The 27,064-nt window shown below is 32.3% G+C and overlaps 9 protein-coding genes across 10 annotated transcripts; 2 read left to right on the top strand and 7 right to left on the bottom strand.

Moving 5' to 3' along the window:
- Positions 1-48: 48 nt before the first annotated feature.
- Positions 49-8,583, bottom strand: LOC134837345 (short stature homeobox protein 2-like). Its single transcript, XM_063852716.1, has 6 exons — positions 7,950-8,583; positions 6,079-6,273; positions 5,964-6,022; positions 3,703-3,760; positions 267-457; positions 49-198 (listed from the first exon to the last, which is right to left on the bottom strand). Exons 1-6 carry the CDS (start codon positions 8,581-8,583, stop codon positions 49-51), a joined length of 1,287 nt encoding a protein of 428 aa, XP_063708786.1.
- Positions 8,584-9,981: 1,398 nt separating this feature from the next.
- LOC134836951 (uncharacterized) lies at positions 9,982-12,834 on the bottom strand. The gene is made up of 3 exons (XM_063852239.1): positions 12,679-12,834; positions 11,073-12,611; positions 9,982-10,293 (listed from the first exon to the last, which is right to left on the bottom strand). Exons 1-3 carry the CDS (start codon positions 12,742-12,744, stop codon positions 10,087-10,089), a joined length of 1,812 nt encoding a protein of 603 aa, XP_063708309.1. The 5' UTR covers positions 12,745-12,834; the 3' UTR covers positions 9,982-10,086.
- A 293-nt stretch (positions 12,835-13,127) lies between these two features.
- Positions 13,128-15,027, bottom strand: LOC134832216 (uncharacterized). The gene is made up of 3 exons (XM_063846190.1): positions 15,011-15,027; positions 13,423-14,943; positions 13,128-13,371 (listed from the first exon to the last, which is right to left on the bottom strand). Exons 2-3 carry the CDS (start codon positions 14,647-14,649, stop codon positions 13,171-13,173), a joined length of 1,428 nt encoding a protein of 475 aa, XP_063702260.1. The 5' UTR covers positions 14,650-14,943; positions 15,011-15,027; the 3' UTR covers positions 13,128-13,170.
- A 140-nt stretch (positions 15,028-15,167) lies between these two features.
- LOC134834196 (nuclear pore complex protein Nup50) lies at positions 15,168-16,688 on the bottom strand. The gene is made up of 2 exons (XM_063848778.1): positions 16,620-16,688; positions 15,168-16,560 (listed from the first exon to the last, which is right to left on the bottom strand). Exon 2 carries the CDS (start codon positions 16,506-16,508, stop codon positions 15,252-15,254), a length of 1,257 nt encoding a protein of 418 aa, XP_063704848.1. The 5' UTR covers positions 16,509-16,560; positions 16,620-16,688; the 3' UTR covers positions 15,168-15,251.
- A 50-nt stretch (positions 16,689-16,738) lies between these two features.
- Positions 16,739-17,594, top strand: LOC134827365 (NAD(P)H-hydrate epimerase). Its single transcript, XM_063839963.1, has 2 exons — positions 16,739-16,951; positions 17,007-17,594. The coding sequence occupies exons 1-2, from the start codon at positions 16,767-16,769 to the stop codon at positions 17,563-17,565; spliced, it is 744 nt and encodes a 247-aa protein (XP_063696033.1). The 5' UTR covers positions 16,739-16,766; the 3' UTR covers positions 17,566-17,594.
- Positions 17,595-17,669: 75 nt separating this feature from the next.
- On the top strand, positions 17,670-18,963 carry LOC134827367 (probable maleylacetoacetate isomerase 2). The gene is made up of 2 exons (XM_063839967.1): positions 17,670-17,924; positions 17,985-18,963. Exons 1-2 carry the CDS (start codon positions 17,835-17,837, stop codon positions 18,552-18,554), a joined length of 660 nt encoding a protein of 219 aa, XP_063696037.1. The 5' UTR covers positions 17,670-17,834; the 3' UTR covers positions 18,555-18,963.
- A 117-nt stretch (positions 18,964-19,080) lies between these two features.
- Positions 19,081-20,384, bottom strand: LOC134827366 (lipid storage droplets surface-binding protein 2). Of its 2 annotated transcripts, none has more exons than XM_063839965.1 (3): positions 19,969-20,384; positions 19,495-19,902; positions 19,081-19,433 (listed from the first exon to the last, which is right to left on the bottom strand). In XM_063839965.1, exons 1-3 carry the CDS (start codon positions 20,168-20,170, stop codon positions 19,330-19,332), a joined length of 714 nt encoding a protein of 237 aa, XP_063696035.1. In that variant the 5' UTR covers positions 20,171-20,384; the 3' UTR covers positions 19,081-19,329. The 2 variants fall into 2 exon arrangements, with proteins under 2 accessions (XP_063696035.1, XP_063696034.1); XM_063839964.1 differs by having other exon boundaries at positions 19,495-19,914.
- Positions 20,385-21,514: 1,130 nt separating this feature from the next.
- On the bottom strand, positions 21,515-23,001 carry LOC134827363 (uncharacterized). Its single transcript, XM_063839962.1, has 2 exons — positions 22,829-23,001; positions 21,515-22,762 (listed from the first exon to the last, which is right to left on the bottom strand). Exons 1-2 carry the CDS (start codon positions 22,947-22,949, stop codon positions 21,627-21,629), a joined length of 1,257 nt encoding a protein of 418 aa, XP_063696032.1. The 5' UTR covers positions 22,950-23,001; the 3' UTR covers positions 21,515-21,626.
- Positions 23,002-24,779: 1,778 nt separating this feature from the next.
- LOC134827368 (uncharacterized) lies at positions 24,780-26,084 on the bottom strand. Its single transcript, XM_063839968.1, has one exon. It carries the CDS (start codon positions 26,076-26,078, stop codon positions 24,864-24,866), a length of 1,215 nt encoding a protein of 404 aa, XP_063696038.1. The 5' UTR covers positions 26,079-26,084; the 3' UTR covers positions 24,780-24,863.
- Positions 26,085-27,064: the final 980 nt, after the last annotated feature.

The following is a 27,064-nucleotide window of genomic DNA, read 5'->3' on the forward strand; positions in this document are numbered from 1 at the left end:
AGCATAAACCTCTTGTGTCCAGTCTTAATTTGTCGTATTTAGCGTTTCTCATGTCTGTCCCGAATACATTTTTTTCGCTTTCATCCGCAGATCAGCGATGCTCGAGTTCTTGCATTGCGCTGCCGTGAAAGCGGCAAGGCCTAACGGATACTGAGGTAAGAGAAGACCACTTGACGACACTGTCAACGCTGCAGCATACTAAAAAAAAACACAAAAAACGACAACATTAGCAAAAAACAACATGGATCGTTAATCAAACAACCAACCTGATGTGCTGCCGACAAGAGCGCAGGATCAAAGTGCGGAAAAACGGAGGCAGCCGAATATGGTGTCGATGATGTTGTTGAGCTGGAATTGGCGCCGCGCATGGATGGAACATTAACGTACGGTGCAATCCTGCATGGCTCGAGCGTTGTAACTGGCGGACTGCTACTGTTGTTGCTCGACATGACGATACCTGCGAAAAAAAAAGCAAAAAAATTGGGGTTATTTCATTATTTATGACGAACGATTTATTCAAGTCCAAGCGTTTTTTGCTTAAAAAAAATTGAGTGATTAATTTCTGAGCGCAATAAAAAAGTAATTTTTAGGTATGTACGACTCGACCTATATTAAATATAATCAAATCAAATTTGGAGTAATGCGAAAAAATCCCAAGAGGACCATTAAACAATCTTTTAGGAATGAAATTTCTCCCTTTTTTATAGCGTTCACTGGGAGGAAATGAGCTGGAACGCGCATTTTGGAAGGTAAAACGACTAGCTGACACCCGAATTCCAATTCATCAAAACAAATCACGTTCCTGTTGTCATGTTGTTAGCGCAGTTCCATCCAGACGAACGACACTCATGCATGATTCAACATCCACGTCGTTGATTAAATTGTTTTATTTGTATGTAAAATTTATTTAATGACGTTAAACGAACAACAAGCACGCTAAAGTGAGCACCCTCGTTCATTTCGACGTGAAAAATCGGCATTTCTGGTCAAAAGTTTTCCACAAAAGCGCTCTTGTACGTATGTGACGACATGCTGCTTGACAAATGTGAACATTTAAAACATTGATTATTGCTCAAATTGTTTTATTTATCAAATTTGCATAAACAATTACGAATACACAAGCGAATGACAGACTCAAAAAATTGCGATTCAGACGGAAAATTGAATGAAAACAAAGTTAATCTTTAATTAATTAACGGTATTCACCTAATATGCCTGCCACCCGTTCAAATAAACGTGAAAGATGTGTTAATAAACATTTATCGCTGCCGATTACAAGACGGAGATAAAAAAAAACTTTTACAACAAGATCATTGTAATAAAATAACAATTTATGCTTGTTTACCCCCCTCGTTTATCGCTCCTCACTAAATGTTATTTTATTACAGATTTTTCTTCGGGTAACGCTTAAATATTTATTAAAGCACCCGTTTCGAAAGAAAGATATCAAGAGAGGATTAAAACGAAACAATTTTCACTTAATTAATTACTTGCGAGGAAAAAAGAAGCACGAGAAAAACAAAAGGATATAAATAATGACATAATAAATTGCTTTCTCATGCAAGTGTAAGGAAAGAAAGAAAATCCTCTGGTTCACTTTGAAAGGATTAGCAACGACTTGACAATCATTTTCATTAATGTTAATTAATTGATTAAACATTTAGTAATCCTTGGCGATAATTAAGGGAAAAAGTACGTGAAAAGCAGTTATTGTTTGTTTTCTTAGCAATTTTAGGAGGAAATTTTTGATTTTTAAGCCAAAAATATTTCGATTTTAAGGAAAATTTTATAGTTTATTACAACTATTTTTTTACTTTAAGTCATTAAATAGTTAAAAATTTTCGATTTTTTTCAATGAAAATAAATAAATAAAAAAAATTAAACTATTTACAAGATTTTGATTAAAAAATTTTTCAAATTTTTAAGTAAAAAATTTTGATTTTCATTTTTTTTTTGAAAAAAATAAAAATTTTGTTACTTTTTTAAATGAAATTTTTTGACAATAAAAATAATAATTAATTTTTTCTTTTTAAATTTTTTTAAAATTTTTAATACGAATAAAAAAAAAGATTTTTCAAAAATTGTTTTTCAATATTTAGGCCTTTTTAGGTATTAAAAAATTTTGGAAAATATTTTTAAAATTTCATTAAATTCGAAAATTTTTTGATCCAAAATATTATTTAAAATTGTAGATTTGATTTTAAAAAGGGGGCAAAAAAATAAAAAAAAATACTTTTTCATACAAAATAATTTTAAAAAAAAAAATTGAAAGAAGAAAATTCATGTTAAAATACGGTTTTCAATACAAAAATTCTTAAAATTTAAATTTTTTAAAAAATTTTTTTATAAAAAATTCCTTAAAAAATATACCATTTTTTTAATATTGATTTTATTTTGATGAAATAACTTTAAAATAATTTTTTGACAATAATTAATAATTTTTTTTTGATTTGGGGCATAGGACAAAAATTCAAAAAAATATTTGGAGGTAATGTCAAAAAATTGAAAATTAAAAAAAAATTAAATTTATGAAAATTTTAAATTAATTTTTTAAAATCAGGTTCGCATGACAATTGATGCACTAAATATATAAAATCTTTCTTTATAAAATTATGTTTCTTGACTAGTGTCAAAAATTTAAACACAAAAATTTTCTTTTAAGTAAAAAATAAGAAAAAACACAAACTAAAATCTCTAAATTGATGAAACCAATCATCTCTTAATTAAATCATCATTTTTTTATGACGTTCTTCCTTTGTTTGTCATGTTATTTGCTATTTTATTTTTGTTTGTGCATCTCTATTTGCTCAACATTTCCATATTTGATTGCTCAGAATTCATTTTATTCGAAGAGAAGAGCATTCCTTCCGTCTATTTTTGCAAGAATTAAACTATCGACCATCCACAGGCAACTTTAAAATCCAGAAAGCCGCACGATACAAATTGAAAATGTTGTAATTTCGTTTATAATCAAATCAAGTGTGCTCTCACATATAAAGTGAAAAATAAAATAAATATAAAAAAACTGGTAAGAACATAAATCCTGTCACTTTATCCCCTTATAATAATAATTTTATTTACTGCCATGATTTAGTTTTGCTGGGTAAATAAAATTAAAAATTTTCCTGTTCCTGGTCCGACTTGAAAATGATAAAAAAAATTTTTTGGTTGCATTTTCCAGCATCCCGAGCCGAAATTCCGTCGAAAAAGGTAACAAACAAGGTAACCGGATACATGAAAATTGCAAATCACGAGAGAAAAACGCATTATTTATTCACAAAATCACACCCTTGTTCGGTGCGTCGTCGTCACTCGATTGAAAAATGCAACATTTTCCACCCTCGTACACGGAAAATTTACAAATGTCGTAATAAATGTTCAAATATATGCTCTCTCTTAATATTATTTCAGCATTTCCATTTATTTGATTAACTCTAAACTTATTTAGCGTAATTGAATCAAGTGTGTACGGATGTTTATAACGGGATTAGATTTTATTTTTATTTCATTTCTCGTGTCTTTGAAGGAAAAATTCCGGGAGTCGATAAAAAACATGTTTTTTTTCTCTCAAAAAGGGGTGAAGTGGTAATATTTTGAATTATTTTCAACATAAATGCCGTAAAAGTGGCATGAAAATATGTTCAATTTTTATTATTGAATTCACTCAATTTAATTTACAAAAAGAAAAGAAAATTTACATACCTTTGTGTAACTGATTCTCGTGTTTTCGGCATTTGGCACGACGATTTTGGAACCAAACCTGTAAAAAATCGAAAAAAAAAAGTTTTGAGACGATTAATAATCATTAACTGATTAGTGGCGTCATGTAATTGAATCGTTTTCGGGAAACGCAATGATTTATGGTTTCTTTTACGATATTTTTCTGCAAGAGGGAGTCAATTAGAGTCAATGTCCAAAATTTATTCTCCCAGGTCTCGTCGTCATCATCATCATCTTTATCATCGTTATAAGCAGTTTTATGTTGTTTTCCAATCGAACTTGTTGCCAAATCAAGTTTTCGATATTTTTATTATTTTTCTCTAATTCAATCAAGACACGAAAGGCAGATAGAGAAATGGAGAGCAAGTGTGTGGCTTGCTATCATAATAAATTTCATTGAAATGGCAATAAATCTACTCGTACATGACATTTCAACTTTTAGCCAATATCATCTAATGGATATAGATGTCTTTAGTGGACGTGAATGCTATTTCTTGGCAAAGTATTGACCAACAAACAACATCGGGATGAAGGATGGGTGCGAAATAAATCGATTAGAAGTCATTCTCTTGAGAATTTTGACTTTTTTGATCGTGGAAAATTTTTGTGGTGAGATACTGATTTTTGTTTTAAGTACTAACGTGTAATTATTTTGTGTTTTATGGATATTTTGATAACAATTTTTTTTTATTATATGAATAAATTTAATTAAATGACTTTTTTTTTAACGCTTTTAACGATATTTTTTACATTAAATTAATTTATTTTATGATTTTTTAAAATTTTTTTTTGATTTTTTTTTAGTCAAAATTGAAGTTTTTTTTATTCTATATATAACTTGAATGTAAATTGAAATTTTAAAATATTTTTTAATCAAAAAATTAAAATTATTTATGTAGTTCAAATGAGAAAAAATAAACGCAAGGAAAAAAAATAAAAAAATTAAAAAAAAATGTAAAAATTTTTTTTTTTTTTTAATTTTCTCTCTTGAAAGTTTTATCAAAAATAGTTGGCAATAAATTAAATAATTAGATTAAGACACCTTAGCAAGAATTATTAAATTAAAAAAAAAATTAACGCACTTACGTGCCATTATGCATAAAAATGGTTTTTTACGGACTTTTTTTAAGTTTAAATTTGATAACATGATTTTTTATTAGTAAGAATTGTTTAATTTTCAGGAAGTTGTAATAGTAAATATTATCACGGCATTTATTTACTGCCAGACAAAATATTTTTATAAAACAAAAGAAAACACAAAATAATATTTAAAAGTGTTGCGACTTTCGGCACTTCAGTAAGACAAAGTTTTTCAAATGGTAAAGTTCATTTTGGCAATTTTTATACTAATTTCACCCGTTTTCGGTGAATCAAGTGGTGAAGTAAGTGACTTTTTTTTTGTTGAAAATTGAATTTAAATCTAATTTTTATCTTATAGGATGGTCCAATCATCTTCTCATACGATCCCGATAGCATTTATGGTGTCCATCACTGGTCCGACAAGTATCCAGATTGTGGTTTGAATCGTCAGTCGCCGATTAACATTGACTTGCCACATCTCAACAACGGAATTTTTACGTCACAACTTCGTTTGGAGGGTCTTGACTCGCCCATTCACAAGGTCGAAGTAGCAAATGTGGCGTTAACGGCACGTGCTCGTCTCTTTTACAACAAATTACAACCGTATCTCCATGGAGGACCGCTAAGCAGCACCTTTCTCCTCGATTCCGTTCATTGTCACTGGGGTATTCTCGATTGTGATGGCTCCGAGCATGCACTCAATGGCAAAAAATATGCCATGGAGATGCATTTTGTGTTTTTCAACAAGGCATATCAGAACTTTTCGAATGCACTGAGCTATTCCGATGGGTATGCCGTAATTGGTGTGTTCTTTAACGTCGCAGAAGATGCTCCGGATATCAAATTTTTCGATTTGGTTAAGAAAGTGAAGAAAGAAGGCGAATCCGAATTTTTGCCAGGCGCCAAAATAAATTTGCGAGAAATGATTCCGACAAATTTCATTTATGCGCACTACAGAGGCAGTTTTACGACACCACCGTGCTCGGAAATCGTCAATTGGATCGTTAGCACGAAAATTATGCAAATAAATCCGAAGCAAATGAGCAATTTGAGGGAGCTTTACGATAATATGACACGACCGCTGTCACATAACTTTAGAGACATTCAACCAACGAATGATCGAAGAATTCTGAAGGGAATAATTAACACTGAGTAACACTTACCTGGACACGCGCTTCCGATAATCCCAAACGATGACTTAATTCTTCGCGCATAAAAGCATCTGAAGAATAAAAAAATTGAAGAAAGTGAAAAAAATTAAGAAAAAATATTTTTTACCTGGATAGTGAGTCTCATCGAACAATCTTTCAAGCTCATTTAATTGTTCTAACGTAAAATTCGTTCTTGATCTTCGTTGTTTGTTGTTCAAATTATTATTTAAAAAGATTTTGTCGCCGTATTTTTGATCACCGTCTGAATCTTTACTTGATCCTTTTAAAATTACATTTTTAGAACTACTTTTTTCGAGTTTTTCTGAAAAAAAAACAAACAGAAGAGAAAAATTTTATAAAAATTTCATCAAATATGTTTTTTTCTACCAATTTTCATAACTTTTTAAGAAAATTTTTCAAATTTTTTTCAATTAAAAAAAAATTTAAAAATTTTGAAATATTCTTTTTCTTACAAAATGCCAAATTTTCTAAAAATTTTTGATCGTTAATCAATATTATTTAAAATTTAAAAGCATTTTGATTAAAATTGAAAAAAATGAATATCATAAAAATAACTGTCAATTTTTTTTTGAAAAAAAAATTCAATAATTTTCATGAAAATTATTTTTTAAAGAAAATTTTATGTCGAAATACGATTTTGAATACAAAAATTACTAAAAATTGAAAAAATTTTTATTGAAAATTTCTTGAAAAATTATGAAAATACACCAAAAATAGGTAATTTTTGATGAAATATTTAACTTTTTATTTTATTGGATTTTTATTGGATCGGACAAAACTATTGAGTTTCATTTGGAGCGGCCTAAATTTTAATTTTTTTTTTTCATTGAAGTTTTTAATTTATTCTTGTCAAAAATTTTTAATTTAAATAACTTATTTGAGTGAAGAGAATCCTTGTTTAGATTTTTATTCACAAATTTTAATTATTTTTGTTGAAATCACGATGTATTTGCCTTTCAATACAAAAATTATTCGCGAAAAAACAGCAAATTTGCGAAATGAAAATGAAATATTATTGGAAAGGTAATTTCAAGCACTTTGAGGATTTGAAAAAATATTTTGAAAAAGTTGAATACTTTTCGAGATATAAGCAGTTGAACTTTTTAAATTTGAATTTCAAATTTGAATTTGAATTCAAATTTGGTTTCAAATTTGAAATTTAAATTTTCATGTTTAAAATTCAAAAAATCAAATAAATTTTATTTTATCCGACAAATTCGAAATAAATTTACTAAAAATCCCTTTCCGTGTTTTGGCCACACTGGTGGACATTTTTTAAATTGATAAAACTCTTAGAATTCCTGATATTTTTTCAAAGTTTTTTCTCATTTGGTCCTAAAAAGCATGAAGTCATATCTCGAAAAAAGCAAAAATTTTTTTTTACGAAAAATTAAATGTCAGAGACTAAAAATTTTTAATCAGGCGAAATTTATTTTTGTTCTTTTAAAAACTTTTTCCATTTAAAAAAATCCGAAAACATTTGATTTTTGAAAAAATCATGAAAAAGAGAATCCTTGGACATTTCCCATGAATTTTTATTCTTAAGATTTTTCACAACTATTTTTTTTCAACAAAATATTAAATTGGTTTGATTTTTCTTATAATCAATACAAAAAAATTTCAAAATCTGATGATGAAAATTTCGAGACTAAAGGTTTTTGTCCACAGTTGGACATTTTTGTTTTAAAAATATCAAAAAAATTTTTTTTATCAAAGGAGCGTGCTAAAATGATGTGCTACATAAAGAATTTCATGAGTTCATATTCATTTTTACAGAGTTTTCAAAAATGTGTTAAAGGGTTAAATTTTCTCATTTAAACTACATGTTTCAGTATAATTTATGTTAATTCTACTTTTTACAAAAGTTTTCTTTTGATGTTGCGATTTTTTATTTTTTACTGAAATTTAAGGATTCCCGCAACTCCTTGAGATAGGGGTCAAAAAATAAGGCCTCTTACAAAAAAAAAACACACACACCTTTTGATTGTTCCTCAATAATATCCGGCGACGGAGACCGACTCTCGTAATTATTATCAAGTCTCGTCGACAACGGAGGCGGCGAAAGTTCCTGAAATTTCCGTATCTCCTTCAGCAGCTCCGTCACCGGTTTCGGCCTCAACTGATATTCCGCCGAATCCGGCGTTTTTGGCAAATTTAATTTTGGTTTTAAATTTTCGTCACACACTTTTTGATTTTTATCACTTGCTTGGCTTTTGTCACTTGTTGTATCGGAAATTAGCCAATTTCGCGTGACGCACTTTTTATTGCTGCCACCGTTCGTGGCACTAACATTATTTTTCTTTAATAAAGGCAACGGCGATGTCGAGTTTTCTTCGCGCTCACTTTCCGTGCTACTTTTGCTCGCAGCGACGGCAGCATCGCTCGTCGGCGGTAGTTCATTCGTGTCCGACAAATCTGTAATATTTATTTCGACACTTTCGTCTTCTTTGTCGTCGATACTTTCACTGCGTTTGTCAAAATCCATACTTTCCTCGTCGGATTTGTAGGATTTCCGGTTATTATCTACTTGAATGGCGACATTAAGTAAATCCACGACACGATTGTTGTTGTACTCGAAGGACTTTGTAACGAATTGCGCGAGTTCTTCCATTTTATTTTTTTTTCACTGTGCCAGACACTTTTGCAATAAACTTTAATTACTTGACTAAATAAAATATTAATCAGTTCGCTGTCTATATTTCCGAACCGTTAATAGACACAGACAAACTCAATTTCGCTCTCGCTGTGTAAATATCGCCCGAAAACCGATGATAATGCGAAAAGGATAACGACTGAACGATGAAAAGAAAAACTTTTTAAGGAAGTTGTAAACTCGATGAAAATTATCTCCCAAACTGGTTTTCATCCAATCAAAATGTAATATTCATTTAAAAAGATGAAAGTGTTTTTTCTCCCCCAATGTATGTGTAGAGACTATGTGGTAGATGCTTGAAACCATAATATTTATTCAACATGCGCATCCGTGCTGTTTTTTGCCATTTACAGGGCGTCTCGTCCAAAATTTTCACATTTTTCATCCTGAAAAATCATTTTTTGGCAAAAAACGCTGTAAGACGAGTTCAAACCCTATTTGTTGAAGCCCATTATCAATAAAATGACCATAAAATAAAAAAGTCTGAAAGGGTTCGCCGTTCTTCTAATGAAGAAAAAATCTCTGTACCTTACTTAAAAAAATCATTTAAAGCGAAACGAGTTAAAAATTGGGTTACAATACCATTTAAAAGGTCTTTAATGTTGTTAAATGTTGGTTGTAATTTGTTGTTTCATTATTATTTGTGTTTAAATATGCTTAAACATAATGATATTTACACCCTTTCGTCTTTTATTTTCTTTTTATCTTTACTTTTTGTTTAATTTTCGCGCCTGTCTCGAAATCTGTACAGGAAATCTCCCCCCTGATTGGTTCATTCAATGATAATAGGCGTGGCTTTTTTCGTCCTTTGAACCGATTTCGGTTCAACCGGATTTTAATATCAAAAAAATTCTCCTTTTGACGCACCGTTGACTTTTCCGAAGAAGAAAATTACTCTTATTACTTTAGTGTCTGTTCAAACTTTGAGCTTGGATGATCCAACTATTTATTTTCTCTTGCTCCACTTCGTTTCATGCAACTTTTTTATATGGCAATAAATTTTCACAACGAAAAAAAAAAGTTTCGCAACGCAGCAGTAGTCCTTAGAAAAGTTGTTGTCGCCTCAAATACTTACATGATGAAGACATTAAACCGCTGCATAATGTAATAAATTAAGATTTGCATGAAATATTTTTTTATGGGATATTAATGTGACTTGCTGCTGTTGATTTTGGTGTCAACAGGGAGAGGAGACATTTGATGATAAATTAACGGGAGCGTAATTTGATTAAAAATGTTAGGAAAAAAATGAAGTTGTCGCGATGTTAATTCGAAACATTAAATTTAGATTAGGATTTTTCTGGCACGGTAAGGGGTTCATAAGAATAATTAGTGAACTTTTTAAATTTCTTTAATTAATGAAAATTTAAATTTATTTTAAAGTTGAATATATAAAAAAATATTTAAATTTATGTAAATATTTTTGAAAGCATGAAAATTTTTCGTTCAAAAAAAAAATCATCAAAATTTTTTGTAAATTTTGAAACCCAATTTAGATTTTTTCTTCTTTGGCTTCTTTTTTATGTGATCATAATATTCAGTTCTGTAAACATCTTCATCATCTGTTGAATTTTCTTCCTTTTGGATTTCCATTTTTCGCAGTGTAGGAAATTTCTCAAACAACGGAAATGTGTCCTTAGTTTCGCTATTTATCTTCACGTCCAAATCCTACAGTATTAAGTGAGATTAATAGATTTTTTTTTTAAATTTTCCAAATTTTTGCATTAAATTTAAAAATTAAAATTAATAGTTAATTTTATTTAAACAAAGTTGAAGATATTTCACTAAGTATAAATTAAAAAAATAAGAAAAATTATATAGTAAAGCCGCTCCAATTGAAAATCAAAAATAAAGTCCGATGCCCCATTTTAAAAGTCGAAAATCCAATGGGGCAAAAAAAAGTTAAAAATTTCATCAAAAATGGCCGTTTTAGGTGTATTTTCATAATTTTTCAAGATGTTTTTAGAATTTTTTTTAAAAAGTTTTAAATTTTTAATAATTTTTGTTTAAAAAATCGTAATTTAACATAAATTTTCTTATTTAATTTTTTTTTACAAAATTACTGAATTTATTTTTCAAATTTTTTTGACAGTTATTTTTTATGAATTTTTTTTCTTTAATTTTTAATATATAAATAATATCCTGAAATCTATTTTAAATTAGCAAAAAAGATAATTAAAAAAAATAAATAAAAAATATTTAACACTCAAAAATAGTTAAAAATTTTGTCATTTTGTATGAAAATATTATTTCAAATTTTTTTTTATTTTGCCCCACCCCCTTTTTATTTTCAAAAATTTTGAACTTTATTTTTGATTTTCATTTGGAGCGGCCTTAACCTGATTTAAACAAAAATTTTGAATATGTTTTTTTTAAATTGAACAAAAAAATATTAAGATACTCGATGTCACTCCTTTAAGAGTTAAATATAATTCTACAAATCTCACCCAAAGCTTCAGAGGGACTTTTAACAAAGTGTCAATGAGATCACGACTGGCAACATTTTCTCCTAATTCCTCATATTCGTAGTCATTTGTGTACGTATTAAACTTTAAATATTTCAAATACTTGAGTTGGCTGATGAGAAAACCTGCCAAGTTGAAATCCATGTCACGTCCTGTTCCAAGATATAACCTTTTTACAGCTGGAATTTTGTCGCAAAGCGTTTTCAGATTATTTTGTGAGATATTTTCCAGGTAAGTTGAAATGTGAACATGCTTAGCATTCGGCAGTGGTGTCATCTTTTTAAAAATATTGTATTCATAAGAGTCGATTTCTGCTTCGTTTTCATCAAAATCAACGTGAAAAGTAGTCAAGTGTTGAAAAATGCCCGTTTTCTTCAGCACACCATTAAGCATCTTCCAAAAATGATGAACGTTATTGTCAGAGATGAATTTCATCTCACTCAAATGGAGACTTTTGACTTTCGGAAAAGAGCATATTAAAGTGCGGATGCATTTGAGGCAAGTAAATGGTAAACCTCTTGTGTCTAAAACTAATTTTATCACTTTAGGTTTCAAAATTGTCTCATGATGTTCCAAAAAACAAGTTGGTTGTTCTGCATTTGTGTAATATAAGAGCTCCTTTGACAACGTGATACGGAATTTGATCAAGTTTGGCATTTTCTCAATGGCATTCAGGGGTATCAGTGACTTGCGCATCAAGTCCAGTGATAAATCACGAATAAATTGTAGTTCAAAGTGTTCAGGTAGTACTTTTCCAAAGGCATAATGTTCCATCTTTCGACTTAGATTTGCTCGTATGTCGTACCATGTGACTTCACCGAGTGTGGGTAAGAAAATATTTTCGTTATTTTCTTCATTGTATCGCAATTTAAGCCTTTTCGGTTTCAAATTCTCAATTTTCTCAAATGCTGGCCCAAAATCACCATGCAAATACTTGAGCATTTTATCTTTGATTCCAGTGACCTTTTCTGGGCATGCTTTTATCATTGCACAGGCCGCCTCAAGCATCAACATACCGAAAAATTCGATGGTAACATCTTCAACATTGGGAAATTCCGAATAATTTCCCTTGTATTGCGGAATACTTCCACAAAATATTGTCAATCGTTTAACACTCGGCCAAATTAATCCCCAACGATTCATGTTACGCAGCAAAATCTCACTTGTCTTCAAATATTCTACTTTGTCGAACGTTTTGATCATCATTTCGGTTGTTTTGCGATCCATCTCGGAAAATGGCAAATTTTTGATGCAGGTTACAGTTTCTCCGAGCTTTTGGAAAAGTTTTGGTACGAAGGAAAATTTGTTCGTGTTGCCAATCAAACGTCCAAATTTTAAACTTGAATTCGTATAAAGTTGAACAAAGTCCTGTTCTGCAGTTAGAGGTCTATCAGAAACATCCAGAATCCAATGTTTGTTGTATTTCTCGCAATTATCGATCAAATTAAGGTAAGTTTTGTTCAGCAAACGGCACTTTTTCAACGATGAGGCATCAAGAAAGTCCAAAATTTGGTATTTTAGCTGAAAAATTGAGACATTTAAAGATCTAATCTACGAGTCAAGAAAAATATTCAAATAAAAAACTTACTTCTGTCGGTAAATCATTCAAAAGGCTCCCTTGGAACATTACTTTGAGCAAAAATTGAGTCTCCATTGTCGGGTTTTACTATTTTTTATGATTTTTCTTCAATATTTTGTAATATTTTTTGTGAAATAAGAAATTTTTGATAGAGCGTCACATTTACACGATATAAACAAATGGCCGATGGATTTCTAGGAATAACGGATCACTCTCTTCTATTTGGAGATAAGGATTTTGTCTCTTTCACGCAAATAAAAACGCGTTAAATTAACATGTAATTGAAATATTTTTTATTGGAAAGAAACTCTACAATGAACATAAACATAAGAAATTCTAAATTTTAAACACGAAACGAAATTATTTTTTTCCATTTTTTCGATTTTGAAAATAGGGCATGGAATAAATAAAAAGTTCAAAAAAAAAAAAATATTATACCGCCTTAATGAAAATTTTAATTTATTTCAAAAAATTTTATAATTTTGTTTCCAATAACTTTTCTCAATTTTTATAATAATAATAAAATTCACTACGAGTAATTATGACCACTCTTCCGTAATTTCGATTTTTCACTGGCTCCAAAACTTGAATTTCCTTTAACGAAGGAAATTTCTCAAACATTTCAAAAATTTTTTGGACATTGTCCGTGTTGTAAATTTTTATGATGTCTTCGTTTTCGCACGCAATCGGAATGTGGAAAAACTAAAATAAAAAAAAAATAGTTTTTAGGTTAAAATGTTTAGATTTTCTTACCCAAAGCTTGAATGGAACTTTCAATAGTGTATCAACAATATCAACATTGGCATAAATATCTCCATGCACTTTTTCTTCTATATGAGTTAAAATTGTGCGAAACTCCAAATGTTTCAAATATTTCAATTGATGAATGAGAAAACCAAAATTTGGGCATTTGTCACAAAAAGTCATGAGATGTCGTTGTGTAACAGTAACATGTGAAATTATCAAGCTCAGCTCCTTCAAGTTTGGAAAATGTGCCATTACTTTGAAATATTTGTAGTTGTCACAAGAAACTTTCATTGGACTCAAATATTCTTCTTGTATTTTCAAGACTGTCAAAAATTTGCCTGCTCCTGTTTTCTTAAAATTTCTGTTAAGTGACTTCCAGAAATGATAAAATCGATTTTGACTCAAGATAAGGTTGTTAAATTCCAATTCCTTTATGTAAGTAAAAGATGATATCAAACAACGTACGCATTTTAAACAAATTCTTGATAATTTGCCGATATTAAAAGGTTTGCCGGGACGGAAATGCAATTTTGTTACACTGACGTTAACGTGGACATCGTGAGACTCCAAAAAACACAAAATAGGCTTGGACTCATCAATTACAGGATAATAAGAAAATCGTGAATTATCTTCAGAATATATGTCAACTAAATTTAGGGAAAATTTAGTCAAGTTTGGCATATTTTGGAGCAAATCCAATCGAAATTTAGTTTTGCCTTGCACGTCTAGCTCCAACGAATGAAGGTAAGCTTGAGTTCTAAACTCCGGAAGAAACTGCAAGTTTGAGCCGAAATGGGTCTTCACATGATACGCTTCAATTTTGGTTTGGCGTGACAAAAATTTTTTTTCCGAATCCAAGTCATAATAATCCATGTTGATTTCTTTCAGTAACAAGCCTTGTATTTCGGAAAGCACTGTCACTGCATTTGCCACTTCATTTTTGCAGTATCTCATGCTGATATTAGTGACTTTTTGCGGACACGCTTTTACCATCCTCAACCAGTAATTCGGGCTCCTATAGTTGAGCACAAGACTAATTTCTTGCACATTCGGAAATTCAGAATAATTTCCTTTGTAACGTTGCTCACTGTAACAAGCAACTGTGAGACGCTTTACACTTGGCCAAACTAATTTCCATCGACGCATATCGATGAGCAACGAATCACTACACAGTTTGAGGTCTTCCACTTTATCGAAAGCCCTAATCATTGCTTCGGTTGTCTTTTGGTCCATTTTTTCAAATGGAACATTTTCGATATATTTCACTGTTTTTCCGAGTTTGCGGTAAAAGGACCGAATGAAAGAAAATGAATAAACATTATCCACGAAATGTCCAAATTTTATGCTGGAGTTCGTAAAAAGTTGAACGAATTCTTGATCTGCATTAACTACCCATTTAGAAACATCCAAAATCCAATGTTTGTTGTAATTCTCGCAATTATCGATCAAGTTGAGGTAAAGTTTGTTCAGCAAACGACATCTTTTCAACGATGAGGCATCCAGATGATCCAAAATACGAAATTTCAGCTGAAAAATTGAAAATATGTATCTAAGCATCTACGACTCAAGAAAAATATTCAAATAAAAAACTTACTTCTGTCGGTAAATCATTCAAAAATTAACATTTAATTGAAATAATTTTTATTGGAAAAGAAATTCTACAATGAACATAAACAAACATTGGAATACTCTCTTCTAATTGGAGATAAGGATTTTGTCTCTCTCAAACATGAAAGCGTGTTAAATTAACATTTAATTGAAATAATTTTTATTGGAAAGAAATTCTACAATGAACATAAACATTAGAAATTCTAAATTTTAATCACGAAACGAAATTATTTTTTATTTTTTTCCAACGTCGCTAACAATTCGTCGGCATCTTCGCCCGTTTTGACACGCAAAAGTACCGAAGTTGGCTTGCCATCGACAACGGTGCCCACCATGACGTTATTTTTGCCTGTTCGACTTGTTGGCGTCTCCTTCGTCAGCAACATATTGAGGAGCAAGTTGCCCAAACTGGTGTCTGCACGCACAATCACTTGAGTTTTCGCGCCGTCCTCCACACTTTTGATGTACAACGTGCCAACGCCGCGATCCTTGAACTCTTTATCGACTTTCACAAAGACCTTGCATCGTTTCGAGTAAATACTGTCTTCTTCGACGACGGGCGTGAACTCAACTTTGGGCGGTTGATCTTCGTCGTCGCCTTCTTCCTCTTTGACGTCGTCTTTTTTATCGGCAGCGGCTTGTGTAACGCCTCCAAAGCTAAAAGGCGTCGACGAAGTGCCAAATGAAAAAGGTTTTGAGCCTCCTAAGGTGCCAAAACCACTGAAAACGGGCGCCTTTGCCGGTTCAGAAGCGAGAGGTGATGTCGTTGTTGCCGCTGGAGTTGCTGTTGTGGCACTTGCACTCGATCCGAAGGAAAATTTGGGCGCTGTATCGGTTTTAGGTGCACTCGAGGACGATGACAGAGCATTTCCAAAGCTAAACGTTGACGTTGCCGGCTTTGTTGTTGTACTTGCATCACCAAATTTGAACGTTGACGCTGCTGCGGGCAAAGAAGTTTCTGGTTTTTTGTCGTCTTTCACCGCGCCGAAGGAAATTGGAGCACTCGTTGTACTATTTTGTTGTTTTTTGTCCTTTTCCGATTCAATTTCCTTCAAATACTTCTTGTAATCCTCGAAAATGGGCGTCAAATTGCACAGCGGATTGTTATCCACGCACTTTTGGATCCATTTTGCGAAATCGCTATTTAATTTTTTAATGTCAGCCGAATACGTGTCGACTCCGTTGCCATTTTCCTTCTTTTTGTCATCCGTTGAAGGCGTTGTTGTTGTTGCCGCCGGTGATTTGGTGAGAAATGAGAAAGTTGACGCTGGAGGTTTTGCTGCGACTGCTCCGAAACCAGCAAATCCGGCGAAAGCTGATTTCTTGCCGTCCGTTTCTGTGGCATTGCGTCGTTTGGCCTTGATAATTACGCGTTTCTCCAGTTCATTTTTCGACGCACGAGCCATTGTGCCGGCTTCTTCTGGCTCCTCTTCGTCATTCCAGTTGTCATGATTCAGTTCTTTCGTTGCACCGCGTTTTGCCATGTTGATTTTTTACTTAGTGCACCGCTTAAATTTTTATGTTTTATTGATGATCCTGCAAAAAAGGATTTTAGGAGGTCAAAAAATACAAAAATAACAAAAGAATATCCTTACTACACTCGCAAATCGTTAAATAATTAATCCTCGTTGTTGTTTGTCCTTTGAATTTGACTGACAATTGTCTTCGGAATTCGCTGTAGTCAAAAAAAATCCCATGTCACACTCGGAAAAGTGCTCCAATTGTTGATAAATATTCCTGAAATGCTCAAAACCTTTAAGCCTCTTGCAGTGATAGTAAGAAGACTTTCGACCATGAAGTACTTGAATCAAGAAGAAGCCATCAATGTCGACTTGGAACTCTTCAACGAGTACAAATTCAGCGTCGATCAACTAATGGAACTTGCTGGACTATCTTGTGCCACTGCGATCGCCAAATGTTATCCAAAGTATGGATTTTCACGAATTTTCTGCTAAAAATTTGACTTTTCTCACTTTTTTCAGTCTTGACAAGAAAATCCTCGTTGCTTGTGGTCCCGGAAACAATGGCGGCGATGGTCTTGTAGCTGCTCGTCATCTCTCCTTGTTCAATTTTCAACCAGAAATTTACTATCCCAAACGAACGGACAAGGAATTGTACAAAAATCTGACGACACAATGTGAGAAAATGGGAATTGCCTTCGTTAATGACTGCCCTTCGTTGGAAAATGCGAACAAAAATTACTCCTTGATCGTTGACGCGCTCTTTGGATTCAGTTTCAAGCCACCGGTGAGGGAGAGTTTCGTTCCTATAATAAATCTCATGCGGGAAACGAGTGTTCCTGTTGCCAGCATTGATATTCCTTCGGGTTGGAATGTCGAAAGTGGTCCAACTGACGAAAATTGCATCAAACCCGATTTTTTAATTAGCTTAACGGCGCCCAAATTGTGCGCTCAAAAGTTTACCGGGAAATTTCACTTTCTTGGAGGACGATTTGTGCCAGCAGCTTTGCATGAAAAATACGCTTTAGATCTCCCAAAGTATCCTGGAGTTGAAAATTGTATCGATATTTCAGGAAAATAAAGTTTTTTTTGTTACTTGAACACTTACCCTGCGTTACATGTACGGTTTCCTGTGTCGATGGAGGTACGACGGCGTTGACATTTGATTTTTTTTTCGTAAACAACCACTTGATTCTACCTCAGAAACAAAACGAGCGACTAAAAAACCGGAATAGTACAAAGTTTCTATCGATAAACGAGCTAATCGAGTTCCATTTGAATATTAATTACTTTTTTCAGTCAGTTCGTAACTAGAAATCGTCCAAAACGCAGTCGTTAAATTATAAAAGAATGTCCGTGCAATCGCTTGCAAAGCCGATTTTGTACAGCTACTGGAGGAGTTCCTGTAGCTGGAGGGTTCGCATTGCTCTGAATCTGAAGGTAACTGTTTCAAAACTTAATTTTTCAAGCTAAAAAATTAAATTTTAATATTTTTCGTAGGAAATTCCTTACGATATCAAGCCAATTTCGCTCATCAAGTCCGGAGGAGAGCAACATTGCAATGAATATCGCGAAGTAAATCCGATGGAACAAGTTCCGGCACTGCAAATTGACGGTCATACGCTCATCGAGTCGCTCAGCATCATGTATTACTTGGAGGAAACACGCCCAAGTCGTCCACTTTTGCCGCAAGACGTCATTAAGCGTGCCAAGACACGCGAAATTTGCGAAGTAATCACGTCGGGCATTCAACCGCTGCAAAATTTAATTGTCCTCATCCACGTTGGCGAGGAAAAGAAGAAGGAATGGGCGCAACATTGGATTACTCGAGGTTTTCGTGCGGTAGAAAAATTATTATCTACCTCTGCTGGCAAATTCTGCGTCGGGGACGACATCACGTTGGCTGATTGTTGTCTCATTCCGCAAGTTTTCAACGCAAGACGATTTCACGTAGACTTGAGACCGTTTCCGACAATTTTGCGTATCGATCGCGAATTGGAAGGACATCCAGCATTCCGGGCAGCTCATCCAAGCTCCCAACCAGATTGCCCTCCGGAAGCTGCAAAGTAAAAAAAAAATCAATTGAAAGAGCAACGAAGCTCGGTATTTTACGTGTTTTTTGTGTGTTGTGCCATTTTTAATGTAAGAATTTCAATCGTTACCGAAAGAGACCTCTTTGTCGCATCGAAGGTCATTGATATTAATTAGTAATCTCCGTACGTGTGAATTTAGTCACGAATTATTTTATGACTTTATTCAACCTCTAATGAATGAAAAATTCTTTAAAAATTCTTCTAAATGGGTGATTGTGGTTTCTAAAATCTAAAAATTATTTACCAAAACCTTTCAAAAGGGTACCAAAGCAGGAAAATTCTATTAAAATAAAAAATATTATAAAAAAAATTAGCATTTTATAAACAAAGTTATTGAATTTCTCAGGAAAAATTACAAATTTACACATCGAAAGATATTTTACTCTTGCAAATTACAAATTATATTTATTCGAAATAAAGAAAATTGGATGTAAAAATGTTTTTTACTCACCTTTTAATTTTTTCTCGCAGAATTTTATTAAAAAAAGTCAACTTTTAAGAGAAATTTTCAAAAATTTGGTTTATTTTGTCGACAACCAACATCGATCGTACTTCAACAATTATTTTTCGCATACTTTTCCAGCAAGTATTTTAATGTTTTAAATGAAATAAATTAAAATTATTTCGCAAAGCAAAGGAACGCGGAGGAGAATTGAACTAAAATCAAAAGAAATGAGATTTCCGCCATTGTTTCATCGCTAAATGAAATCACAAAAATGGTAAAGTTGTGGGTTTTGCGGTGTGTTTGATTGCTAACCTAGAAATTTAACAAGAACACGTCGAGAAACGACACCGAAAAGCGATCCAATCGTTTCAACCACGTGCATCACGGGGTCCTCGGTAGCCGGAGTTTTGACTGTTGATGAAAAAAATTCAGATTTTAGTGAAAATTTTGTGGAAAAACTTGAATTTCTTACCAGAACTTTTCATGTCTTCGCCCTCACCTTCGAGATGAATGAAGCGATCGATCAGTTTCTCGGCACCAGCGGAAAAATTATCAATTTTGGTGACAGCCCAATTCCCATACGACGTTGCCAGGATGTTGTTGGCTTGGTCTTTCGAGTACTGCAAAATTGTTGTGGCACAATTGAGAGGCGGTTGCACGACAACCATGACAATCTCCTTGGTGTTGTTGTAGATATTTTTCGGGGGATCTTTCACGAACGGAGCTTTCGCCTCCAGTTTTTCGAGACCTTTGTCCAAGACGTTGTCCACGAGCGAAATTGGCATCTCGAAGGTCATGAGGAGCGGCAACGACATCTTTACCACAGTTTGGTACGATTTTTCCGCCAACTCGAATGACTTTGTGAACACAACGTTGAAATCTGGGAAAATTACTTAAAATTAAATTTCACGAAAAAAAATGTCAAGCAAAAAATCCAAATTCTCACCTTTAATTTTTCCATACACGTGGTTCGACTCATGCCACGCGATGTCAACCATGGGCCATTTTAACACACGATCGACTGTTTTCAAGGTGAATTGGTCCTTTTCCTTCTTTTCAGTCGATTTTCGATTGCGCTGTTGCTGCTTTTGCCCTTGATTTTGTTGACCTTGTTGGTGCGAAGGTCTCGATTGGGGATCCTGACTCATTTTTTTGTGGGTTTTTTGTTTTAAATTTTGTAATTTTTTTTGGATTTTTTGTTTCAAGTTCTTTTTTGGGTACACAGGACGTGAACAAACTTCCAAATATTTACAAACGACACGGTAAAATGTTTAATTTTATTGCTTTAAATTGAAACACGTGCAATTAAAATCAACTTTTGACTAAGGTTAATGAAGCTTTTGACATCTACACGATTTGAACGAAGAATGCAGACTGAAAGGAGAAATGCTTTCTACGTGACCTTTTATAGACAAGTGTTAGAGTGTCGTCGTTAATTAACGAGAAAGGGTTCGAAAGAGATGAAAGAAAGTCATGTAGCAGATTGAATTTGTGCTTAAAAGGATTCTGATTTTTCTTTTAAATTTAATAAAAAAAAATTACGTAAACAACGTAAGAAGTGATAAAATTTTAGAATTTCTGATTTGAAAAAAAAATTTAACGTTTAAAATTTTATTTTCTTAACTAAGGCTTAAAGCAGTCTAAATCAGAAAAAACTAAGAAAAATCAAAAAAATAAAAAAAAATAAAATTTCTAATTTTTTAACTTTTTAAATTTTATCGTTTCAAATTATCTAATTTAAAAATTCTATAATTTGTTGAAAATTTTATTTTGTTGAAAACAAAAAATCCCAAAAAAAATTTTTATTTTAAATTTTTAAAAAAGTTTTTACCTTAAAGTGATTTAAAGAACTCCTTTTTACTAAACTTTAATTGAGAATTTTTAGTAAAATAGTTTTTTTTAATTATATCACTTTAGTAATGTTTTTTTAAAATTATTTTTCAAAGTAAAATAGTTTTTTTTAATTATATCACTTTAGTAATGTTTTTTTAAAATTATTCTCAAGATTTTCATTCAAGTTGTGATATAAATTAAGTGTCAATAGCTAAAAAAATTAAAAAAAATTTGAAAATATTTTTTTTGTTTGAGATTCAATTTTTTAAAACTTTTTTTGTACCGCTTAAAATTTCTTAAAAAAATTTCTGCCTTAAAAAATTTTTTTTTCTTCGTGAGTGCTGCAACCCTTTTTTTGTTCAAATTTAGGACATAAGCTCATATTTCGTTTTGTCTAAAAAAAAATTGTAAAAAAAGGAAAATTTTAAGCTCATGAAAAATTATAAAATAAAATTCAATTAAATGATAAGTTAAACCATCACAAATTACATAATCGAATATTTACAAGCCGAAAACCCCAAACAAGACACACCTCCATGCTTTGAACATCTGGCGTCTAATTCTAATCATCTCATTGTCAAAAATTTTAATCTTATCAAATTTTCAATTGTCTGGATTTGCGTCTCAAAGTACGTTCATTGATTTAACAAAAAAAAAAGTTGATATGATAATTAACTTTTAATTCTTATGCTTAATCAATCACATGAGGAATTAAAAAAAAAACTTAAAAACTAAATAAAAACAACGAATAAATAAATACGAAAAAAATTATCACACAAGCAATCCTTTGACTCGCAAGTCGGGAAGATGCTTTACTTTGCCCATGAACTCGTTAACGTCGCACGCGTACGAGTAACCGACTTGGATATTTGTCTTGTTCCAGTTGACCCAATCAATCATGTCACTGATATCTTTGCAAATGACATAATCTGCGAGAATTTCCTTCATCTCCAAATAAGGATTGTTCACGCCGATCAACGTGATGCCATTTTGCGTCTTACGATCCACGAGAATTTTGTAATACAGCATCGGGACGGGAATCAGTCCGTTGTTGTTCTCATCGAAAGCCAAATAAAGCTCGTGCTTCTTATTTTTCGCATCTGGTAACGTCGTGGTGCCCCAAGTGCCTGTATACGCGTCAACTTCAATGTTTCGATCGGCAACAAACTTCTTGACGGCGATTTCGACCATTTGCCAGTTGCCGCCGTTGAAAGTTTGCCATTGCGGTGCGCAATTCATGAAGTAGAACGTGGCTCGGTGATGTGCGCCGAAGATAAAATCCGATTTCGCGGAAATGTGTCCGCGTGCCAAGTACAAATCCGTATTATCTTGGATGTATTTTTCCGCGAGTTCCGTGGATTTGAGGATTTTTGCGACTGTTTGGCGTTGCGTTTTGCGCGTGTACAAGTTATCGACCTTTTTCCCGTTGAAATATCCCGTCGAGATGAAACTTGGGCGTGGAAACCCGCTTTGATGTGTGGCATAAGGCGGCGTAAACTCGTGTGTGACGTAATATGTGCGTTCAAGCACTTCATCGAAGCAAATTTCGTAAAGCTTGACGAAACGGGTGCCAACATCGAAACCCACATCCAAGACACGAGCGTCGTTAAAGCATGTCCGATTCGTTCGTTCAGCTTTGTGGTAAGGATATTGCGTGCAATTTAACGATTTGAACGAAAATATTTTGCCATTTTCGCGAAATTCATTTCCAGATTCGCACGTGATGTTGCGCGATTGAACGTTATTCAGGCCATCGAACGTCTTGGAGCAATAAACTTCGATTTGTTCGCCTTTGTTCAGGAAAACAATGCCTCGTGTGTCATTGGGCAGCAGAAATTGCGTCGTTCCGGGAATGAGGATTAACGGCTGTGGTTCATTCAAGTCTTTGTTCACGTCGATTTGGCAACCTAAAATCAAAAAATTATAAAAATTAGAACAAATTTTGTTAAAAAAGGTCAGTAGATAATACTTACCGCCTTGTTTGGCAGCATAAAATTCCGGTACAATTTCGTTTGTGTGTACCGGAAGGGCGACACGAGATTCGGCACTTGAAAAAAGTACGAGGACGAATAATGTTCCAATTAATTTGAACATTTTTAGAGGTTTGGTTGTTACTCTTGCGAGGTTTTATTTCTTAAAACGCCATTAATAAACAAATCACTTCAATTTATACGGGGTTTCGCGCGTATCTGGTCTTAAAAAACCCAACGAGATATGAAAGATTAAATTTTATTGTATTGCTCGAGTGATAAGATTACTAAGAAGTTACTTCCCAATCAAATGTCAACATTGCTTACGTGATTTTTGCGTGTGGATCAATTTGATCGAAGACTTTATGGAAGATTTTCTGAAACGTGATCGCTTTTTTTTAGCGAAAAATTCATTTCAAGCCTTTAAATTGTAATTTTAAAGAAATTTGTTGCTGCACTATATTTATTTCAATTGAAATGTAAACAATTTACAAATAAAATGTTTGTGCAATTTTCACAACAAATGAAGGTTAAGCTTTGATGCTCCGGAAAAAAGAAAGAATTTATAACAAATAAAAATTGATAAAAAAAACTTCCGAAGAGTTTCTTATCAGGTATCTAGGTATAAAAAAAAAATCAGCGAAATTCATTGACATTTATCGGCAATGCGACAGAAAAAAACAAGAAGTGCGAACATCTAAATAAAATTATCAGTGATTATCAGTTTAGATATTGAATTTTTCTTCCATTCTTATCAATGAAATATTGATAAAGCACGTTATCTTCATAATAATCGGATTTTTTCTGATAAAAAAGATATTTGCAAAATAAGATTGGCAAAAATAATTTAATAATTTTTTTCATCATAATTTTTATATGATTTGATTTGTTTTAAAATCTCAAAAAAATTAATACAAAAAAAAATTATTTTTAAATTTAAAATATTATAATTTAGGCGAATAAATTTAATTTCTTCATTTTTTGTCCCAAAATGAATATTTCTTTAATTTTTTGTTTGTATTTTTTTAACGTTTTTAGATGTTAAACGTTACTTTTTAACATACCTTTTATTATTTTTTTAAAATTTGAACTCAAAATTAGAGAAAATTAAACAAAATCTTACAAAATTAAAATTTTTGAAATAAAAACAAATATTTTGGTCACGTGACTTTAAAAATTTTTCACTTGTATTTAATATAAAACGTCTTGTTTAAGCAAATTTACCTATTTTTTTGCATATTCAATTACGTCAAAAATATTTTTCAAAGAATGATTCACGGTTCATTTGGCAAAAATTCTGTTCTTTTTACACAAATTTCATAAACAACTGCAAAAATTGTATTCGATAAAGTAGTTTCGTATCAATTTTCGAAGGTGTAACATTGTAAATTGTAAATCATTCCGTAAAATCAGAAAATTATTTGAAATGTTCTGCGTATCGTAAATTTTATACAATTGAAAAACTCAATTCTGGATTTTTGTATGAACGTGTCTCGAATATTCATTCATTTTTCATTTTCAATATTCATTCTAAAGTTGATTTCCATGCATAACTAATCGATTTTTGATAAAATAAAAAAAAACGATTTTTCCATATGAGGAGCAAAAACCGTTGTTTTTTCTCACATTAAGTAAAATAAAAAAAAAACGATTTTTTCATATGAGGAGCAAAAATTCAACCAACTTTTGATATTTCAAAGCTAAAATTGAATAAATATTCATTCTAAAGTTTTCCATGCATATATGAGGAGCAAAAACCGTTGTTTTTTCTCACATTAAGTAAAATAAAAAAAAACGATTTTTTCATATGAGGAGCAAAAATAAAAATCAAGTTTCAACCAACTTTTGAAATTTCAAAGCTATTTGAATAAATATTCATTCTAAAGATGATTTCCATGCAATCTGCTCGATTTTTGAAGAAATAAAAAAAAAACGATTTTTTCATATTCAAGTTTCAACCAATGAAGTTTCAAGTTTTCAATCAACAATATTTTATAATTCATAAATTTTAGTCTTCGTACAGAATTTAATCTTATTTTTAACCAGTCAAGAGTCCTTTTGTTCGAACTTCACTGGGTAAGTGTTGCACTTTTTTCGCGAGTTCTTCAACTTCACAAGCAAAATAATGACCCTTACTCAATTCTGGTTTCCTTTTTTGCACCCAATTTATTTTTTCTTTGACATCTTTGCAAATTTCGTTCTTTGGCAAATCTTTTTCTTTCAAAAACGGATCATTCGTCATCACCAAAGCAACTCCTTTTTTCGTTTCTCGATCTATTACGACTTTATAAAATAATTTTGGCACAGGAATAACGCCTTCTTTTTCTTTATTTAAGGCCAAATAAAATGGCTTTGACTTGATCTCAAGTGTTCCAAAAGTGCCCGAATACACATCCAACTCGCTCACTTTTCCCGTTTCGATCAAATCTCGCACTGACTCTTCAATCCGGAACCAATTTCCGCCGTTTATTGTGTTGTATTGCGGTGCGGCATTCAATAAATTCATCGTTGCTCGTTGATGTGCTCCGTAGATGAAATCAACCATGGGCGCCAAATGTCCTCGTGCTAAAAAGATCTTTTTATTGATGAACTTTTTCGCTTCCGAGGCACCAATTAAAGCTTTTGCGCGTTCAATTTGATTCTCAACTGAATACAATTTATTGACATTCGTATTCGAGAAAAATCCTTTGCCAGCAGACCAACCTCCGCGATCGACATTTTTCTGATGCGCCGCATTCGCTTTCGTAAGTGTCGCATGTGCATACAAAGTCCTTTCTTCTTTGCGATCGAAACAAATTTCAATCAATTTCATGAAACGACTTCCCATTTGATACCCAATATGAAGAAGAGACGCTCCGTTGTAACATTTTCCAGCTTCTCGAATGTGAGGTCTCGAACTTTTTTGACATTGAATGTCGTGAATGTTCATTTCCTTGCCATTGACCTTCACGACATTGGCCCGAGAGCAGGACGCTTGCAGAGATTTGGCGTTGGACAACTTTTCGAAGCCTTCGGTGCAGAAAAGTTCGATATTTTGACTGCTGGAAAGCGTGACAACACCATCAGCGGTACTTGGAAGAACGGAATTGTTGGAGCCGGGAGACAATAACAAAGGTTGACGCTCTGGCAGGTCCTTGTTGATGTCAAAGGAGCAACTGGAAGTAGATTTTGGATTAGAATTTGGAAGTTTTCGAGCCTCAATGAGGATATTGAGACACGTTAACAGCAAAATTTTCAAATAAAAGTGGTTCATCGTGAAGATAAGTTACTCAAATGAGACAAAAACTGCAATTGAATGAGGAATTATCTTCATTTCCTGCGTAAAAATGCTCAAAAGACCACATTTCAGGTGAAAATTCATATTTTTACGATGCATGAATGAATTTTCGCGATAAAATTCTCGCAAGACAGATGTTCAAACTTGAACTTGGTAGCAATTCAATTCATTAAATCATCCGTAATCGCGGCACGGTGTAAGAAAACCCATGAATAAGACGATTTTACGGTTAATTTCCTCTTTCAACGCGTAAAATCACCCACATGCTCGATATTTATTCGAAATTTTCATTCTAAATTTGACTCTATCATCATCGTGCATACGCTATTTATAAGAGCGCCACTAAAATTAATGTGTTTACGTTGCGTGCATGTCTGTGTGCTTACCAACCAAAAATTCGATGCCGGGTCTTTGCTGCTGCTGAAACAGTATCAAAAGAGCAGTCGATGCGTCGTCGTCAGCGTGCGACAAGTCCCAAAAATAAATTTTGAATTTTACGATAATCTTGTTAGTTTTGTTCTTGCGCAATTTTGTGTGCGCGAGAGACAGTCGTTGCATTTGTTGATGCAAAATTAATTAGTGAATTGTAGTGAAAAGAAGAGATTTATTGTGCGACGTTAGAAACAAGAGAAACACAAAAAGAGTGAACTTGACTCGAAATTCAATTTTTTACAGTTTTTTTCAAGAAAAAACGATCGTAAAAGCAGTTTTAATTTAGTTTTTTACGAGATGCGAGTTTTGATGAGTTTTAAAAAAAAAAGTGAAAAAATTCTTCTAGATCATTTTTGAAAAAAATATAAAAAAAATAAAGTAAAAATAAAAAAAAAATAAATTTAATTAAAAATTGAAGAAAAAAAATGAGTGTTGCATAATATTTTCATAAAAATTCAATTGTGACATCGAACCTTCTTGAAGTGAATTTCCCTCATTGAAAAAAAAACCAAAAAAAATTATTAAAAAAT

This window comes from Culicoides brevitarsis, chromosome 1, assembly GCF_036172545.1.
Source record: "Culicoides brevitarsis isolate CSIRO-B50_1 chromosome 1, AGI_CSIRO_Cbre_v1, whole genome shotgun sequence".
Classification (NCBI taxonomy): Eukaryota; Metazoa; Arthropoda; class Insecta; order Diptera; family Ceratopogonidae; genus Culicoides; species Culicoides brevitarsis.

Bases quoted from the DNA above. Each gene is read 5' to 3' on its own strand.
- LOC134827365 (XM_063839963.1), top strand. From the start codon at position 16,767: ATGCTCAAAACCTTTAAGCCTCTTGCAGTGATAGTAAGAAGACTTTCG. The intron at 16,952-17,006 runs GTATGGATTTTC...CACTTTTTTCAG, and splicing joins ATCGCCAAATGTTATCCAAA to TCTTGACAAGAAAATCCTCG.
- LOC134827363 (XM_063839962.1), bottom strand. From the start codon at position 22,949: ATGTTCAAATTAATTGGAACATTATTCGTCCTCGTACTTTTTTCAAGT. The intron at 22,763-22,828 runs GTAAGTATTATC...TTTTGATTTTAG, and splicing joins TTATGCTGCCAAACAAGGCG to GTTGCCAAATCGACGTGAAC.
- LOC134832216 (XM_063846190.1), bottom strand. From the start codon at position 14,649: ATGGACCAAAAGACAACCGAAGCAATGATTAGGGCTTTCGATAAAGTG. The intron at 13,372-13,422 runs GTAAGAAAATCT...TTTTTATTTTAG, and splicing joins AAGTTCCATTCAAGCTTTGG to TTTTTCCACATTCCGATTGC.
- LOC134834196 (XM_063848778.1), bottom strand. From the start codon at position 16,508: ATGGCAAAACGCGGTGCAACGAAAGAACTGAATCATGACAACTGGAAT.
- LOC134827367 (XM_063839967.1), top strand. From the start codon at position 17,835: ATGTCCGTGCAATCGCTTGCAAAGCCGATTTTGTACAGCTACTGGAGG. The intron at 17,925-17,984 runs GTAACTGTTTCA...TATTTTTCGTAG, and splicing joins GCATTGCTCTGAATCTGAAG to GAAATTCCTTACGATATCAA.
- LOC134827368 (XM_063839968.1), bottom strand. From the start codon at position 26,078: ATGAACCACTTTTATTTGAAAATTTTGCTGTTAACGTGTCTCAATATC.
- LOC134837345 (XM_063852716.1), bottom strand. From the start codon at position 8,583: ATGGAAGAACTCGCGCAATTCGTTACAAAGTCCTTCGAGTACAACAAC. The intron at 458-3,702 runs GTATGTAAATTT...TTTTTTTCGCAG, and splicing joins CGAGAATCAGTTACACAAAG to GTATCGTCATGTCGAGCAAC. The intron at 199-266 runs GTTGGTTGTTTG...GTTTTTTTTTAG, and splicing joins TCTTGTCGGCAGCACATCAG to TATGCTGCAGCGTTGACAGT.
- LOC134836951 (XM_063852239.1), bottom strand. From the start codon at position 12,744: ATGGAGACTCAATTTTTGCTCAAAGTAATGTTCCAAGGGAGCCTTTTG. The intron at 12,612-12,678 runs GTAAGTTTTTTA...TCAATTTTTCAG, and splicing joins TGAATGATTTACCGACAGAA to CTAAAATACCAAATTTTGGA. The intron at 10,294-11,072 runs GTGAGATTTGTA...TTAATACTGTAG, and splicing joins AAGTCCCTCTGAAGCTTTGG to GATTTGGACGTGAAGATAAA.
- LOC134827366 (XM_063839964.1), bottom strand. From the start codon at position 20,170: ATGAGTCAGGATCCCCAATCGAGACCTTCGCACCAACAAGGTCAACAA. The intron at 19,915-19,968 runs GTGAGAATTTGG...TTTAATTTTAAG, and splicing joins CGTGTATGGAAAAATTAAAG to TAATTTTCCCAGATTTCAAC. The intron at 19,434-19,494 runs GTAAGAAATTCA...TTTCATCAACAG, and splicing joins CGAAGACATGAAAAGTTCTG to TCAAAACTCCGGCTACCGAG.